Below are 13515 nucleotides of genomic sequence, written 5' to 3'. Positions count from 1 at the left end.
AAGAATGCTTAAATGCTCCTAGCTATGTAGGTCTGTTCAACGGATTCCTAGTCATTCCAAAATTGTCTTAGATTCAAGCCTTATTTATACATAGTTCCGACTTACGAGTAATTCAGATAATTTCCCTTCAGATATGTATAACCCAGATTTTACTGAAATTATAATCTTATTTCCACAGATGTTGCTGAGAAAAGAATGATAGTTGCAAAAAACAACATAAAAGTTTCTCCAATACAGAAATGTAATACATAAATGGGAAAAGAAAGACTCGGGGGAATGTAATAAGATAAATAAAAGTCACATGGCTCGATCTCTTCCAGAACGGTGCACAATGGAAAACATGTGTGATGTCTGCAGGAGATATTCCAGACACAAGAACACATTACAGAAAATGACACTCTGAACATAAGCCATATCAAGCTAAGCGATGTCCACTCAGAAAGCGAATAATATAAGAGTGTTCATTTATTAATTCATGGATAATGGAATTCGTGTGACGGACTTCATAGTGCGTGACGAGAGAACTGAAATAAACTTCAGAAAACACTCTATATCAATTTGTTGACATGTTTGAGGAGACGATTCCTGTCAGCTGGAAATTGTTATCGACGCCAGTTGAAAAGATAAAGGAAGAGTAATTTATTAATTTATTATGACTTGGAGCAAAGCACATAAGACTGGATTCCCATAACAGCACATTCTCCACGCGAACATAAATTATTAATTTAACTTTTGATAGTGTAATTTGGCAGCACATGTCCTCCTTCCCTTAACTTTTGGAACAGTCGTGGAAAAATGATATGGGCAGGATATCTCCTACGTGGGTACTTGTCCCGATACAATCTGTGAGCTTGTCTACTGTTCCCATTGGCTCATCCGTGTTCGAAAATCAGGTCTGCTTATTCCGCTCTCGTGTACTCCTCCATTTCACTAGGACTGATCGACTGGACACTGCAACTTGTACACATACACTGCTGTCTACAGACGTGCATATCAGAACCGACCATGTCCGTTACACATTACGCTATCTGCATTGCTTTAGTGTAGTTTCCTGTCCCCATCTCTCAGACAGCGCACTGAATGGAATACTGTAAGTAGACAACGTAAACAACGTCAGATGAATACAGTATGTGTAAGATGTACAGATAAATATACATAAATAATGTGTACAGAGGAATAAAATTATTTTATTTCCACAGAACTATTGTTACTTGTTACTTTCGACTCGGTCATTTCCGGACCAGGGTTCCTTATCTCAAATTGATACATGTGCCCTTCGCCATCATCCCTGAAAGTTTGTAACACCAATTCGGAAACACCCTGTATAGAAGTCTACAATCAAAATATGCAATATGCAGAAATTTCCAGAAGTCATAATATCCAATATATGACATGCACAGAGATGATGATTCAACTTTCTTTTCGGAGAGCTATACCGCCAAGATTCACACTTCCTATGAAATTGTATTGCAAGACTACAAACGATTAGGGAAAACACGGAAATTTTACTTGAAGCAAGTAAAGCGATCGGTTTGGAAGTAAATCCCGAAAAGACAAAGTATATGATTGTCTCGTGACTAGAATATTGAATGAAATGGAAATATAAAAATAGGAGATTTATCCTTCGAAGAGGTGGAAAAATTCAAATATCTTGGAGCAACAGTAACAAATATAAATGACACTCGGGAGGAAATTAAACGCAGAATAAATATGGGAAATGCCTGTTATTATTCGGTTGAGAAGCTTTTATCATCCAGTCTGCTGTCAAAAAATCTGAAAGTTAGAATTTATAAAACAGTTATATTACCGGTTCTTCTGTATGGTTGTGAAACTTGGACTCTCACAGGAACATCGGTTAAGGGTGTTTGAGAATAAGGTTCTTAGGAAAATATTTGGGGCTAAGCGGGATGAAGTTACAGGAGAATGGAGAAAGTTACACAACACAGAACTGCACGCATTGTATTCTTCACCTGACATAATTAGGAACTTAAAATCCAGATGTTTGAGATGGACAGAGCATGTCGCACGTATGGGCGAATCCAGAAATGCATATAGAGTGTTAGTTGGGAGACCGGAGGGAAAAAGACCATTGGGGAGGCCGAGACGTAGATGGGAGGATAATGTTAAGAATGGATTTGAGGGAGGTGGGGTATGATGATAGAGACTGGATTAATCTTGCACAGGATAGGGACCGATGGCGGGCTTATGTGAGGGCGGCAATGAACTTCGGGTTCCTTAAAAGCCATTTGTAAGGAAGTAAGTAAGTCATAGATCCAATAATGTAGTGAAAGGTGTCGAATTTAAATTAAAATATTGGTATGTAGACATTACATCAGTGTTTGAAGATTTATAGAATATATAAAACAAGAACAGAACGAGACAGAGGATGTCATTTAATCCAAGTTTACAGGGCAGAATAATGCCATAGTTCACACTGCTCATGCGTCAATGACCGGCATTCAGGAAGTGTTTGATGATAGGGTAGTAAATCATGGATTATGGCCATCTCGATCACCAGATTTAAATCCCTGCGATTTTTATTTATGGCGCACACTGAAAAATAAAGTTTATGCGAATAACCCACAGTCACTTGAGGAACTCAAAATATCCGGCGCGAAATTCGAGGAATTTCGGAGAACGAACTGCAACGAGTTGCTGGACATGTTTTCAGGAGATGTGCAGCCTGCCAGATATCACAAGGACGTCATTTCGAACATGAATTGTGAATTCGGTGAAACACAGACGTTAGGTCCTTTTTATAATGTCCACAATTTTAATGTCCATTTTATTATATCCATTAAATTTAAGTCCATTACACTATGTCTATAAATATATGTCCAATGAAGTATATGTCCACTTTATTTTAGTCCAATTGCACAAATTTTATGTCCACATTTTTACGTCCAGTACATGATTGTACAATACGTTATGTCCATGTACAAATTGACTTCAATTCACTACTCAATCTCTTCTGCCTGTTCATCTTCACACAGCTTCAGATGATAACTAATAGCTTTGAGGTAAGTTCTGATGTGTCCTTCTTCGTTGTAGTGGTTGTAATTCCGAACAATCTCTGCTACTCGACTTAAATTTTGTAAGGAGATCTTTTAATAGAGTGTCGCACATTCAAATGCCCGCCAAGCAATTGGATTATTGTAATTTCATTATTCCTTTCGTTTTTCTAGATAAATTCTATGAATTTCCATACCGATGCGTGATATGTGACGATGTGTTTCTGAAAGCTCTTATGTCAGCCCTCGACTATGTTAGTTGTTCGATGTTGTCCTGCCAGAACCTGATTATAAGTGTTCCATATTTCAGGTGCGAATCTAGGTGGCATTGCTCTTCTTCTTCCTCGAGCAGGTGTTCCTCGGATGTAAGTTCTTTCCATGTACAATGCTAAATTCATTACGTTACGCTCATATTATCTGTAAGGGTATTAAAAACAGCCTGAACATCTTCCAGTGGTACAAAATAATTGACATGAAAGTGGACTTAAATAAAAGTAGACATAACATCATGGACCCTAAAAAATGGACGCACATAAAATGTGGACATAAATGAAAGTGGATAAAAATATTAGAGGTCATAAGTCATATGGATATGGTTTCAATGGACTTATCGTCTTGGAAGCAAATTCGGTAAGTACATCATTACGCAATACTAACCGCAAAAGCGAGGAACGAATCCCCCGCATATGGTAGCGTCGTTACGCATGAATCTGTCGCCGTGAGTGCGGTTAGGAGTCTAGCTCTGGCTGGTTCACTCTGTAGTTAAGCAATAAGATTGTATAAAAGTGGAACTTTCGTCTCACCATTATCTCAAAATCAAAATCGGGAATTTGGACTTAATTCCTTCTGACTTCTAAGGTAAACCTAAAATGTTTCATCTTTTGTAAAATCAGATTTAAGATTTTGTAGTCTTTGTTCCAGAGAACTCAACAACATCTATCTGTATATATATATATATATATATATATATATATATATATATATATATATATATATATATATATATATATAATTTGAACTGGTAATGGAAATTACGGGAAAACGGCTGAACGGATTTCAATAAATGACCCCTCATTTTGAAGCTTGGAACTCAAAGTTTTTCGGAAAAATAGTAGTTTTCAGTGAAATGTCAATTTTTAAACATAATTTTCCTATTTCCCAAAGTCCATCCGTCGTCAGTTTTGCGAACTAGCTAATAGCATTCACGGCCGACTTGATATTCCCTTCGCTTTTTTGTAAAGGAGAAGCGAAGCGAGCATCAAGTTGGCCGTGTTGCATTTCAGAATAAAACAAAACACATACTACAGTAAACAATATTACACGAAGGCCATGATCTGCAAGAATGCTGACATATTTAGAGCTCAAATTAAATTGGTTATTAAAAACTTAACTTACTAAAAATAATTTACAGGTTCGATTCTGTGGTGTGTAATTTTCTGGGTACAGCTGTGTATTGGATATTAAAAACTACAAAACTTGAGGTGGTGTGATGACATTATTACCATTACAAATGAAATATTATTGTAGTTAATGCCATGATGTGACTATTTTTCATTAATTATACATATTAATGCTATATTGATGATATGAAAGTGAAACGTTTTGGGGTTATATAAGTAGATGTAGAAAATAACTTAAATTAGATTTTGATTTCTGTATTTCACTGAGTGGCGGCTATATAGTTTATATAGTATATGTTACTGAAAGCTGTAAAACTTACGTAAGATAATATTATTAAAAATAAAATACTTTCATAATTATTAATGAATTGGGGTTGGGTCTTTTTCATATATTTAATGGCGGTGTGGTGTAGATATTTATATGCGTGGTTCTCTTCAGTATTGGCTCAAGAGAGAGTATCTTTCATTATTATGGAAACAAATAACTTTCAGAATGTCTGGTATTCTTCATTGAAAATAAATCTGAAAAATGTTTATTTGAACGTCTAATGAACTTAGTTTGCAGCATTTGCTGCACTAGCCACTAGTAATATATAATTTGAAATGGTAATGGATATTACGGGAAGAAGACTGAACGAATTTTAATAAATGATCCCTCATTTTGAAGCTTGAAAACCAAAGTTTTTCAGAAAAACTGTAGTTTTTAATGAAATGTCTTTCCCTTCATCATTTTCCTCTTTTCCAAAATCCATCTTTCATCAGTTTTTGAAACTAATAAATTGCATTTCAGAATAAAAAAAACACACACTACAATAAACAATAGATTATTACACGAAGACCATGACCTACAGGATTGCCGACACAGAGTTAAGATGGCTCAGATTCTTTCACATCATAATGCCAATACGTCGATCTTCATTTGTGTGAATTTTTGATAACGTATTCTTTGGTCTGAATTTGTCCGAGTACAGCTGTGTATTGCATATTAAGAACTACAAAACTTAAGAATGTTTGATGACATTATTACCATTAAAATTGAATTATTATTATTATAGTTAATGCAACACATAATGCTATACTGATATATGAAAGTGAAACCTTTTGGGGCTTTATGTAATTAGACGCAGAGAAAGAATATTTTATATTAGTTCTTCATTTCTATAATTTACTGAGTAACGGCTATAGGCATATATACACTTATGTTACTGAAAACTATAAAACTTACATAAGGTAACAATATTGTTATTAAAAGTGAAATACTTTTACAATTATTAAACAAGTAGTGTGGGTCCTTTTCATATATGTAATGGCAGTGTGATATAGATTTTTATATGTCTGATTCTATAACTTTCCTTGGTAGTAAATGAGTCATGCTTCCTATTTTAGCTGCGTCTTTAAACTACATCAAAATTAACTTCATATTTCTTTGCTTTAATCGATTAGATTTGTGATCGCTGCCAAGCATATTTTGTTGTAGGGAAAATAGCATGCCATTTCACTTCTTGCTACCGTGATGAGTAAGTTTATTACCCGCAACCAGCAACGAATAAAAGAGTGAAACTGCTAACGATTTACGATGGACAATTTTATTTAGGGCGCATATAAGATTCTACAACTCTGACATATCATTCGCCTCATTTTCCGCATCTCAGCAATAGATTCCTCATTACAGCCGATATTATAGAAAATATACAGGATAACAGTCATTGTTACACAAATTAATCCAGTTGTATTTGGTAGATCAGTATTGTCTGGAGGAAGCGCAAAAATTACAGTTCTTAAGAAAAGACCAAAAGGTATTATTTACTGATAAAATAAGAGGCCTACAAGAATTTGTAGTCTTTTGATCACTTAGTTTGCAGTATTTGCTGCACAAGCCAGTAGTTATTATATGTAATAATGCACTATTTGTGTCTCACCGACGTAATCACTTCCCATTTCTTGAGTGTCGTCAGTGATAGCTTATTGGTGATTCCAATAGATACGTTTGCGAGGTCCAAGACGTATATGTAAGCCACGTGGTAATCTTCGCCTCGAGTCAAGTCGGAGAACATGCCGGCCACTCTGCACAAGTCCACGAGTTCGAGTTTCGAGAAGTCAGTGTCGAAGAATCCGCATACACAAACTCTGTTGAATTCAGGAGTCAGGATCGGCATTGGAAATGAATATCTGCAACATATTCAATAAATTAACTAGAGCTGGGGACGGAGCGAGTACAACTGTTGAGTTACTCTGTTCTATCGGTTTATGTGCTTGGCAGCGGAGCACCGGAATTACTCGGTTAACCGTAGCCGTTACCGTTCAGTTCAAACGTTCAGACAGAGTTCACGTGTTTTACTTAATTCTAGCAGACAACAACGTAGGTACTGTTGTATTTCAATATTTTCTGCTGCAGGACAAATTATTTCCTTATCCCCAAGGCGGGCTCAAAGGCCTCTAGTATTGAAGAGGAGTTCATCCTATTATATGACCTGTCAAGTGGACCTAATGAACACTGACAGTCTGTACATAATAATAATAATAATAATAATAATAATAATAATAATAATAATAATAATAATAATAATAATAATAATTAGACTTCGTGGAATTGCCACGAGAATCGCAAGGTTTACTGCGCACGCGGTATAGACTGTATGAGAAGGGGACATGCAAAGATGGAGTATGCCTCTAATGTAAACACTGAGCATTATACTGCGGTTACAATAAAACGTGCATCCTGCATTCAAGAAATATAATGAATGATCGCTGAAGTAGGAAACTCTAAACATGTAAATACACAATTATTTTATAGTGAGATATATTAACTCTTAAGTTTTAATGTAATACTCTCACATCATCCTTGAATATGTGCATCGCAGTGAAGAGTTATGTACATTTTGAGCGACTGCAAAGTATCCTCCTCCGTTGGTCACTTAGTTTTTATTTTGGAAAAATGTACGTTCAACATCACACGATGTAATACGTACATATTTGAAGAACGGAAAGTCACAACTTTTTAGTACAACAACTTCAGACGTCTTGTCGTTACCTGATAGCACATCATTTATAATACGAAGTTGTGAATAGGCAGAATTTTTAAGTGAATTGTTATTTTGGATAACGGTTTGTGATACTTTATACACTATTTTAAGGGCTTCTGAAAGTTGTAGTTTAGACGATTCTAACAGGGTGATGCTTTTGGACACGATTTTAAAATTAGAATCAATGAACAGAATATCTTCCAATAGCTGTTCAGAAGGCAATGATTTTACAGCTGTAACAGCGGAACTGTCTGTGCTATCCAATGCATCAATTACTTCCATTACTGTATTTTGCCGTAATACTCTGCATAATAATTAACAGCGTCCAACCACATTCACCAACGGGTCAAGACTGTCTGCGGGGCTAAGGGTATTCCAAGGGTAATTGTTTGGAACAGCAACACTCATTGTAGTATGTTTGATTGAATTCTTGTCTGCACTGAACAAATGTTAAGCTTTGACTATTCCAACCACAGTAATGCAAAAACAAGTGCTTACATAGGTATACATTAGGTGTAGCTGCTCTATCTATTCGGACCGGTCACAACTCTTAACATGAACTGCTTATACTACGAGACCGGGCGGTCGCTCACCTCTTCTATACTACCGTACATCGGCAACCTGATTGCATGCTGCGTGTGGCAATTCAGCGAAGTCTACTTATCATATATTTCACTCCAATCATACTGATTTCAAATATCACTGACTACATTGTTACTTTTTTCTTTAGACATCATCCTGATTGTGCTGTAATTTAATTTTCTCATAATAATCTGTTTCTATTATCTAATATTATTTAAAATATATTAACATTCTATGTATTTTAGTTTAATTCTGCTTCACAGTTTATTTCAGTGTTTAATTAATAGTTCATAGTATTTTGTTGTTCAATTTGTAATTGACTCTTGTATACATGTAACTCTCATCTAAATCAAATTGTTGAATTCTTTGTAAGTGCATGCATATGTATATACACTTTTTGCTGGTTGAGTGGAAGAGAAGGCCTTACGGCCTTAACTCTGCCAGCTAAAATAAATCATTATTATTATTATTATTATTATTATTATTATTATTATTATTATTATTATTATTATTATTATTATTATATTTAAAACGAAATCTGACTTACGCTATTTTAGTAACATTTTGAAACCAGCGAGATTTTGGGTCCCTGTTTGTAAAGAATTCCGGTGTAAAATTCTTCAAAGAAAAATACATATCCAAGGACACTTTCGTTCTTTCTAAGCTGTTCTTGCAGGCGATAATCCAACATTCCATTCTTTCGTCATCTGTAAGAGGAAATAAACCAGAATTGTTATAATAATAATAATAATAATAATAATAATAATAATAATAATAATAATAATAATAATAATAATAATAATAATAATAATAATAAAACCACTGCATCAAGTATTCCGAAAAATAACAATAGAGGTAATATTTACATTCTACAAATATAACCTACTGGACACTAAACTCAGGTCACTGCAATTCTGATAGCAATCCTTTAACTTGCGAAGTACCTAGTATGGTAGGGGATGGAGGGAGAAGATAGGTTTTAGTCTGAGATGAACTTCCGTGTCGATAAATTCGTAACAGACTTTTTTTCTGATGGCTCATAATTTCTCCGATATGAATTGTGCGATGTAAAAAACAAAATTATTTCTGAAGACAAATTTTACATTTTATTTTCCACTGCTCTCATGCCACCGTGATCATCATTGGCATTATCACCATAACCAAAATCAAAATAATTATCAGTGACCATCTTGAGTAAAGACAAAAATTTTATTATAACAACTATAAGGTTTAAATAAATGTTATGACATTTCTTTCCTCCAAATCTGATTGGTCAACCAGTCTCTTCCTCGTGCAGTCTTTCTCTCTCCACCATGTCCGTCTAAAATTATAGAGAGAACTCGCTGGGACATACTTCAACTTCACGCATGTGTTAAAATAGAGATTTCAGAGTAAGCCTTTCCGAAATTATATTTAGATATGTGTCGTAGGTTCCGTGTTTTATTCTTACCAGTACGTCTGTATGTGACAATGTTAATTAAAATTAAACATTGAGATTCAAGTTCCATCTCTGTTATATGTAGGATATACTCGATGATTCAGTAAAGCGTGCAGAAATTAAACAAGGAATAAGGGATTTCTACTGAACATATTGAGATTGGGTAAATGGGGGCTGCGAAGCGGGATTAAGATATAAATAATTATTATTTGAATAATCACGTCTGTAATTAGCGATTACTGATTTCCACATCATTTACATTTATTATTTATACTAGCCGTACCCGTGCGCTCCGCTGCACCTGTTACAAATAAATATAAAGTAATTACATAATTAAAATAGGACGTTTGATCCAGGGAACAACTTTTACAACAGCGAAAGATAATCTGCTTCGCTCATTACCCAATTTTTTTTGCATTTCATTTATTGCATATATATTTTATGTATTTTAACACGATTCAATTGAGCATAGTTAAAATTTGAATTATAAAATAATGGATTGCTAAGCTAACGTATTATTACTGCATACTAAATCAATACACTCTCGTTGTTCGTTAATTCTCTGAGATTAAAATGAGTGTACATAAATATTATTTTAAGAAATACAGAAAACGAATGTACAAAATAGCCAATCAAATTTTCTGTGCATAAGAAGCTATTTTAATCTTACCTGTCCTCGATTTACTCAGACGTTACTGTAATAACATTATAGCATTATGTCCATCTAGAGAAACTACACTTTCCAATGGTGAAATAATAATAATTAATTATACAAATCGGTTAATTTAGCTTCTGATATGACTTCATATAAACACAGAAACATTCTCTGTAGGCTACGTTTAATAGTTTTTGATTGTTGATTGTTGATGTCCATGCCCCTGTTTCGATTGTTGTTGTCCAAGGCCCCTTATAGACGAAGTCATTTGTTCTTAATTCTTTGCACCGTCTTAGATGGCGTTATTTTAATTTTAAAACTCATTTATCTCATTAAATATCAGTCCTGTCAAAATTTTGTAAAGAATAAAACTTATCGAAAATAATTTTTAAAGAAACGTTTGATATGTAACATTTTTCACAGAAATCAATAATAAGCGAAATATTTCTTTTTATTTAATTCAGGCCCCCTAATAACCCCCCTTTTAAATAAAGTATTTAGAATGCCATATAGCCTAAAATCTAAGATACAACGAACTTAATTTATATTCTAATTTTCATATAAATCGGTTCAGCCATTATCGCGTGAAAAGGTAACAACAATACAGACAGACATACGAACAAAAATTAAAAAAAAGCGATTGCGGCAATGAACCTTTGGGTTCTTTAAAAGCCATTTGTAAGTAAGTAAGTAACGGCTATATATACGTTACTGAAAACTATAAAACTTACGTAAGGTAACAATATTGTTATTAAAAATAAATCACTTTTATAGTTATTAATCAAGTAGTGAGGGTCTTTTTCATATATTTAATGGCAGTGTGATATAGATATTTATATGTCTGATTCTATAATTTTCCTTGGTAGTAATTGAGTCATGCTTCCTATTTTAGCTGCGTCTTTAAACTACATCAAAATTAATTTAATATTTCTTTGGTTTCATCGATTAGATTAGTGATCGGTGCCAAGCATATATAGATTCCCACTATACGTCCATTGTCATTTGCCAAATGGAAAAAACAATACTATTTCGATAAGACAAAAATATAGAAGTATTGTTGTTTAGTCCACACTGTCTGAAAGCATAAGGCATCACTCATGACGCACCTAAGCCAGGAGGTATTGGATAGGGTGGCCAGTTCCTTTCCCCCTCCGTTTCATACATCACCGACTAGCTACATATTACACTAATCAGTCTTCAGATGTTTACAAACAATTATTCTTTCTTCGATACATATCGTTAAGTGGGATGTACTGCTTGATATAATTCACTGATCAACAAATTTTTACCTTTTGTTTTGTTCCGAAATAAAAATAGGTGAATATTACTAATATATGTGTCCCAAAACTGAATTAAAAATAAAAAAACGCCCCATTACGTATCATTTCCGGGAAAAATTAATTGAATTTTTTGTGAAAAACAACTTCTTTTTATTTTTCACTGCTACTCGTAAAATTACAACACACTGTGGATTCAAAATGCCTCATAATACTTCAAAAAAGTGTACTAGATACAAAAAAGATATTACACAGTTTAAACACAACAATAAAAACATCTCATGCCTATAATGTGAAAAATCTCGAAATCTGAACTTACCTTTAAAATAATTTTCTGGATGATTTCTGTTTATAACTAGACCCGGCACTGTCTTTTAGAAGGTACCAACTATAGTCTGCAAGCACGCTGGATGATGATATCGGTCTTATAATTTGCCTTTCAGTTCAGATATTTCTTGAAGAAATCTTTTCCCATGTTCGTCACTTACCGCTCCAAGTTTAGGAGGAAAGAAATCCAAATGATAATATTTATTTTATTTATTTAATTCAGGGCTGTAGAGTTTATCTTTAGCCAAAGTGATAATGGCAACATGCAATATTCATAGAAACAAGTAAACAAATATACAAATAAACAAACAAACAGTGCTAAATGAGAATATAAAAAGTGTATTTTGAAGGACATATTATACCCTATTCTCCTATACGCACTTGACATGTTTTCCACAACAAGTTTTCAAGGAAATTTGAGCAAACATCTTTGAAAGCTCACCATGCCATTTTTTTCTGTAACGGAAAGTTTTTCCTCAAACAAAGAGTCAGCCATAACTTTGTGAATTTGAGGACTGATGAAAATGCCCTCTTTTAATTTAGCTTCACTCAAAATGGTAAAACTTTCTTTTAAATACTGAAAACCACATCCTTCTCTGTTCATTACGTAGACCTCACTTTGAACTGTTATGAAATTTACTGAATAGAAGGGACCAATATCTGTTTATTTATTAGAAGTGCAAAAAAACATTCCAACAAACATAACAATCAGGAAATGTCATAAACTTGTAAAATGCATTGGCTTTTGTTTTGTTTACAACCTTCAATCCGCCCCAGATCTTTCCTGGGGAGCCCTTGCCGAAAAGTGAAATCATAATATATTTTAAGAATCTTACGTGATACGAAGAAAAGAGATGATTTTTCGGATTTAGCGCACACAAAACCATAAAGGTACGGTTTGTTTATGGCGATCATCGTCGGATGCACATCGCTGTAGATTCTCATCTGTTTATTCCTTCATCTACTACATAATGGTCAAGTAAATTAATGTAGGCCACGGACATAACCTAAAAATTTTAATGAATAAATCCAAGATAATGAAGTTGCTATTTATTCTAGAAGAGGGAGATGACGATATCAAAATCTCGCATGCGTATTATAAAAGGAACAAGCTACAGACTAATGAAATATTCAGGAATAGGTTTACAGAATTCTGTTTTAACACATTGATAATGAGACATCTTTATAAAAACGCTACAAAATTTAAGAAATATTTCAGACTCTCATCTGACCAGTTTGATTATGTTTTGAGTTTAATTGAAAATGACAATGTCAAATTACCTACAAATTTTGTCAAGACCCCTGTAACTCCAGTTGAAAGATTGGCAGTAACTCAGGTTATGAACTGATTATTATTATTATTATTATTATTATTATTATTATTATTATTATTATTATGATACTGTATTACATTACATGGTGTATTCCAAACAATAATTAAAAAATTGGCTAAACTAGCGCTGAGGTAGTTCCCTTCGTAATCCGCTTATACACTTTACATGTACGAACATGTGATAGGTTAGGTTTGGTTCGTTTGGGCTTTTATTATGCCTTGTATATATGATCAACTACATCTCTACAAAAAAAAAACCGCTATATTTCAGAATACCGCGTAACTACTTAGGTAGGCCTAGTCACAGAAAACTTACAGAAGAGAGAATTTCCCCCTTACCCAACACTGAACGAAATTCTCTGGAGCTCGGGTGTGATAAAAATATAATGTAAGGGTTTATTGTTTAATTTGTTTATTAATTCACATGCTCATATTAAAAAGAGCATTATATTGTGACACATATTCAATA

General features: G+C 33.8%; 1 protein-coding gene across 3 annotated transcripts in view; it reads right to left on the bottom strand.

Moving 5' to 3' along the window:
* The window catches only part of LOC138711705 (retinol-binding protein pinta-like), an 82258-nt gene that overhangs the window by 23610 nt on the left and 45133 nt on the right, over nucleotides 1-13515 (bottom strand). For all 3 annotated transcript variants that reach the window (XM_069842852.1, XM_069842854.1, XM_069842853.1), the window contains 2 exons: nucleotides 8564-8723; nucleotides 6331-6580 (listed from right to left, as the gene is read on the bottom strand). In XM_069842852.1, coding sequence (XP_069698953.1) covers nucleotides 6331-6580; nucleotides 8564-8723 — 410 coding nt within the window. The remainder of the gene's footprint in view (nucleotides 1-6330; nucleotides 6581-8563; nucleotides 8724-13515) is intronic.

This window comes from Periplaneta americana, chromosome 13 (assembly GCF_040183065.1).
Source record: "Periplaneta americana isolate PAMFEO1 chromosome 13, P.americana_PAMFEO1_priV1, whole genome shotgun sequence".
NCBI lineage: Eukaryota > Metazoa > Arthropoda > Insecta > Blattodea > Blattidae > Periplaneta > Periplaneta americana.
Note: the sequence above shows the minus strand (reverse complement) of the source record. Positions and strands in the feature narration are given on the sequence as shown.